We start from the raw sequence: 5,865 nt of genomic DNA on the forward strand, positions 1-5,865 counted from the left end.
CATCACCAGCTTTAATTTCACACAAACTGTACAGGTCACGCCAAGCAGCGGAATATGTCTTACGTATTTGAGCCATTCTGCGGAAGAATGTAGAAAAAGAATCCAGGCACTCCAAATGAATTCCAAGAAAAAGGCAATTTATTGGAACCAGCAGCTACAAAGCAAAGCAAAGCAAAGCTTTGTAGCTGTGGTTCCAATAAATTGCCTTTTTCTTGGAATTCATTTGGAGTGCCTGGATTCTTTTTCTACATTCTACTAATATATTTGGTCAATTTTTGGTACTGGGACATATGCAGTGAAAGCACCCTGGATTTCTGGGCAAGGGGTTGAGTGCACTTCCATCAATTTGTTATATTTATTCTGCGGAAGAATGGCATGGGCTGTTTTTCAGGGTCAGGGAGGGAAGTGACCAAGGTGGCAGCTTGTGATGGGTTAAATGTGACATACATAGGTGGAGCACCGTCGGTAGCAGGGGGCACCTGGAGGTGTAACCCGGAGGTGGCATGTCGCTGTGAGGGCCTATTATCTTGAGGGCGGAACAGGCTGTGCCCTTGTACATTATCATCCTCGGGGGGGAAAGGGTTCGGGAGGCCATGATAGGAGGCAACATCAAGGGAGGCTGGAGCTCGCATAGCTGAGGGCCCAGGAGCAGGGAGACCAGTGACAATATTACGGGGGTTGACCATCTGTGATGTAGTAGGATGGAAACCTGAGGCTGCCGGGGAGACGCCCACAGCATAGGGTTGATCTGAAGTGGCGGGCTCATCCGAGCCAACCACCATGAGTGGGTAACTTGGATCTGTTGCCAGGGAGTACGGGACTAGGGCCATAGAGGAGGCAGAGGTAGTTGCAGGTTGGGCTGAGCGTAAGAGACAAGCAGACAGGGCGGAGGCCAAAACGGACAACGGGTCGGAAAAGACAGGAGAGGGTACAGAAGGAATGGGGGAAGGAGGAGTAGGAGGGACGGGAGTCATGGGACGGGCTAAGGCAAAGAAGGCAGAGAGGAGAGAGGTTAAGTCAGTAGGAGGAGGAGTGGGAGAAATGTCAGAAGGTGTACTAGGAGGGGCAGGAGTAGTGGGACGGGTTGAGGCAGAGAGCGCTGAGAGGAGAGATGACAGGTCAGTAGGAGGGGGAATCAGAGGAGGAACGTCGGGAGGGGTAGAAGTGGAGCAGGAGCAATAGGACGGGTTAAGGCGGAGAGGAGGGAGGTTAGGTCAAAAGAAGGAGGAGTGGGAGGAGGAATGTCGGAAGGTGCAGCAGGTGGGACAGGAGGAGCGGGACGGGTTAAGGCGGAGAGGAGAGATGAGAGGTCAGTAGGAGGGGGAATTGGAGGAGGAACGTCGGGAGGGGTAGAAGTTGGAACAGGAGCAGTAGGACGGGTTAAGGTGGAGAGGAAGGAGGTTAGGTCAAAAGAAGGAGGAGTGGGAGGAGAAGGGTCGGAAGGTGCAGTAGGTGGGACAGGAGGAGCGGGACGGGTTAAGGTGGAGAGGAGAGATGAGAGGTCAGTAGGAGGGGGAATTGGAGGAGGAACGTCGGGAGGGGTAGTAGGTGGAACAGGAGCAGTAGGACGGGGTAAGGCGGAGAGGAAGAAGATTAGGCTAAAAGAAGGAGGAGTGGGAGGAGGAAGGTCGGAAGATGCAGTAGGTGGGACAGGAGGAGCGGGATGGGTTAAGGTGGAGAGGAAAGATGAGAGGTCAGTAGGAGGGGGGTCGGAGGCGGGAGGGACATCAGGGAGTATAGGGAGCATGGCGGAGTTAGAGGGAGGTCCGAAAGCAGCAGAAATGGCAGTAAGGAGTGATGACAGGTTAGCAGGAGGTGCAGTAGGAGAAGAAGTGGGAAGGGGAGGAGGGGTTGTAGGACGGGCCAAGGTGGCGCAGGCAGCAGAGAGAGATGATGGAACATCGGTGCGGGGAGGAGCTGGAGGGAGTAGAGATGAAGGAAGGACGTCAGTAAGTGGGACAGGGGCTGGTGGGACGGGGTCAGGGACGGGGGAAGGAGGGACCGATGGGAGAACAAAAGGAACAGGTGGAGACAGCGGAAGAGGGGAAGAACAGGGAGGAGGTGGGGAAGAAGGAACATCAGAGGGGGTTGGAAAATGAGACGATGGCGGGACTGGGTCGGGGACAATGGAGAGCTGGAAGGGCGGCTGAGGAGGGGGTGTGTGAGGAAAAGAGTGAAGTGGCATGGGATAGTAGTAGGCTCCATCAGCTCCGAGCACGGGACACGAAGGGGTTGGAACGTGTCCTACGTTAGCGGGGGGGGTGGTGTCTGGGTGTTAACTGGGGAGGCAGGGCGTGAGTCATTCAACATGCTCTGGGCGCCATCATAGGGCGGTGGCCGCGGGGCAGCAGGGGGTACATCATCATTACATACATATTGGTGATACACATAAATCGTCTGACCCTCGAAATCTAACTCTTCCTCTGTCCAACCCTCCTGTTTGAGTCCCCTAGCGACCCGATACCAAGCTTCTACAGCTTTTGTTAGCCAGTTATCTAGTAACAAATCCTCCTTATCAACGAGCAGCTTCCTCCAAAATTCTGGCTGTAATCTACCGCTGGGTGACATTTGGAAGCCACAAACCTTAGCTATCTTCTTCATTTTCAACATTGCTTCCTCTCCCGCTCTCTCTTTCACAATATCACAAGCCAAAAATCCCTTAGCAGGTCTAGCATGTTCCTGCCCCATCTTTACCAAACAAAGAGCGCCATGTGACAGAGACAGGGGGAGGGAGAAGAAGAAGAAGAAGAGTCTACTGTGCTCGACTGCCACGAGGACCGGAGTCCCGTGCGTCTTCCCTAAGCATAGACCAGTCACAGGGAGTCCGCCCACCTGAGATGGTGGTCACGGACCGGTACGTGTGAGCGTGGGTGACTAACACAGCTCTGGGCAGCAAACACAGGAGAGATATAGAACAAAGGAAAAGATGAACGTGGCGAGGCTAAGCAAGAGGCACTTGCAGGAATCACATACATAGAGATGAGTGTAAACTCCAGAATCTAGGGCGAACCACACAACACACACACACACCTAGGGTACCCACACTGTAACAACAATTGAACAGGATCCGAAGAATAGCAGAAAGTAATATGGCCATGTACATATTAGAACAATGTGCATAAAACAGTGAAACACAGCAAATAACCCCTGATCCAGTCAGGACAGTACATGAACAATCCCAGCCTTTCTCTAGGCTGTAACCCAACCCTTCACCGGGTCGTCAACAATAACACAATAATAATACAATAACCCCACCCTTTACCAGGTGGTCTCCAGCCTTCACCGGCTGTCACAAATACCCCAACCCTCTCACTAGGGTGGTCCCCAGTCTTTACCGGCTGTCGCGTTCCCTGCCCGCTAGGTAGTCAAGCTAAAATTATTAAAAAGGCAAAACACATACACCGGCCGTCACACACTTACATACAAACACTCAAGAGGCAGATAGACAATCGACAGGTTCGTTTAAAGAGGCACCGGATAAGAATTTACCTGTCTTGTAGCCTTCTGGAAGCCGGAAGTGGACGCGGAGACAGACCGACACAAAACAGGTGAATACAGACAATGGCTGTATTTTGGAGGTGATCAGGCTCCGGTTGTCACACTTTCCGGAGGTCCGCTCCGGTCCGTTGGTTTCCGGCCCTCTGAACCGGCAAATCCGGAGCCCCATGTTGGGCGCCAAATGAAGTGGAAATCAATCAATAAATTGATTATTTTGTGTATCTGCCCCTGGCCAAATTAAAGAAACAGTGCGTGCACGCTCCCTGAAGTAATTCACACCGGACACAAGTTTCAGGTTAATGAAAAACTTGAGGAATGTTTATTAGAGGGGGGTGGCATGCCCCTTATAAAGCAAAATTACATCATAAGCTTTGTCAGAGATAACATCGATTTATTCATCAATAATTGGTTAGGGGTTAAGTGGTTGATTCATTGCTCGTCCTACCGGGTGTGATGTCACTGGCATCTTGCGGGTCTCCCCCAGATTCCAGCGCCATCTTGTTAGTGAGGGTGTTATTCGATGACTAAGGGAAAACTCCCTGGCCCTAGCGGCCATTTTGAGGTAAATCACAAAGTGTAATAAATGCTGATCAAGAACTATATAAAGTAAATAGACATTTTACTGATTAAAAATTAGGATAATATTTCATGTCCACAACAGCTACCAAGCACACAGCACAACTTGCCCCGGAGTCCTACAGTGTCATGCGGGGTGGAAGGGACGGCCACTCGTTCACCTCACTAATCTTATGCTTTGGGCCCTGTCCACCCCAACTACTCTGTACCGGTGGGGTTATACCGATCCCCACTGACATGTTGACCTAATGCACTTGCAATCCTAAATCTGACAAGCTGCAAGTCCTGTTGGATCGAACACCCAAGGCCCCAATTCCATGATGGCCACTGCAAAATACTGGACCCTCCGTGAGGTGCGGATCGAGCAGGCCTTTGAACGCCTATGGATGAAACTATGGGCTACACTCACTCAAAAGGAAGAGAGACGTGTTGAGCGGGAGGACTCCCTGTGGCTGAACCCTGGTGGTCCTTTAGACCCAAAGCCTGCATTTACTCATTCTGCCCTGGCGCCAAAGGCTAGGAGGCAGAGGAAGATGAAGCAATGAACACCTCACCCCAGGCAGCTCACTCCTACAGGTAGCTGACACCTACCTAGGTCGTGTTCCAAGCGGAGACTACTCCATCTGCACAGCTCACACCCTCGGGAGGTCAGGAGACCACTGGTACATGTTTGGGTCGCAGTAAGTGGTCTGACCCATGGGCAACATGCACCGGACTGTGTTAAAGATTGGGGCTGGTGGGGCAACGCTCAATGGTACTTCAGTACTATCACCCTGCCGGGTCCACAGTATTGTTTGGTGCGCATAGACTGAGAATCTTAACTAGTATGGGAGCCCAGGGTTCCATAGGCCTCTCAGCTTATAATGGGCAGTTGTTTATGTTAGTTGTTTTTTATGTTTATGTTGTCTGCTCCCTGTATTGGTGGGTGCCAGTGGTTTTTTTTGTTAACGCAACTAAGTGGGTTACAAATCGTATCATTATGCCTTTACTATCTGAGATACCAATCACATGCTTTGTGGTTAACTGATCTAACTCAACTGTCTCACTAGCTACTTAAATGCCTGTGACACACCTGTCTGAATATTATATTACTGTTTTTCTTATACAAAAATAGTGCAAAATCTACACATGTCAAGTGTCCCTTTATCTACTCCTCTTACTTTGTACAACTAACTTGATGTGCTATTGCTACCATGATTGTTAATCATTGCACTGCTAAAAAAACAGATTGACAAAAAAGTATATATATATTTTTCAGACATTACAAGCACGTTTGTGAAATAAAGAGGAAAAGTAGGCAAAATTTTAAACAGTTTATTTGTATTATTTTCTTGTTGTGGTCCAGCAGCTGCTTAATTTGTTTTGTCTTCTAACAATGGAAAACCTTTTTGGCATTTGCATCTTTTGTGCTGTATGTAAACTATTTCTTCTTCCATTTAACAGAAGTTGTTTGTGGGGAAAAAAAAATATGTTATACTAAAAATTCCTGTCCTTTTAAAAACTGACATTAAAAATGATAAATATTAAATACACTAATTTTTTTTTATTAATTTCTTAAGCATGGAAAAAAAAGACGTGCTAATTAGACAGGGAAGGAGGAGAAGTTGGTTCATACCTGACTTTAACATGTATGTTTCTGGGATTCTAGAATCTAGGAACTAGCACGGTGTCTCGTTTTTAGTCAGCCGTCTAAAGGGTATTCAATCCTACTAAGCAAATACGTGCCTTTTCATTATACACACTCAAGGGCTGCACACAGATCAGACTAAAGTAACATTAATAGAGCCAAGA

At 48.9% G+C, this 5,865-nt stretch overlaps 1 protein-coding gene across 1 annotated transcript; it reads right to left on the reverse strand.

Annotated features, from left to right (window-relative positions):
- Window positions 1-341: 341 nt before the first annotated feature.
- On the reverse strand, window positions 342-974 carry LOC134578541 (uncharacterized). The gene has a single exon (XM_063437519.1). The coding sequence runs from the start codon at window positions 972-974 to the stop codon at window positions 342-344; it is 633 nt and encodes a 210-aa protein (XP_063293589.1).
- Between the last annotated feature and the right edge of the window lie 4,891 nt (window positions 975-5,865).

This window comes from Pelobates fuscus, chromosome 12 (assembly GCF_036172605.1).
Source record: "Pelobates fuscus isolate aPelFus1 chromosome 12, aPelFus1.pri, whole genome shotgun sequence".
NCBI classification, from domain to species: Eukaryota; Metazoa; Chordata; class Amphibia; order Anura; family Pelobatidae; genus Pelobates; species Pelobates fuscus.

Coding starts and splice junctions, on each gene's coding strand:
- LOC134578541 (XM_063437519.1), bottom strand. CDS start 974: ATGACTCCCGTCCCTCCTACTCCTCCTTCCCCCATTCCTTCTGTACCC.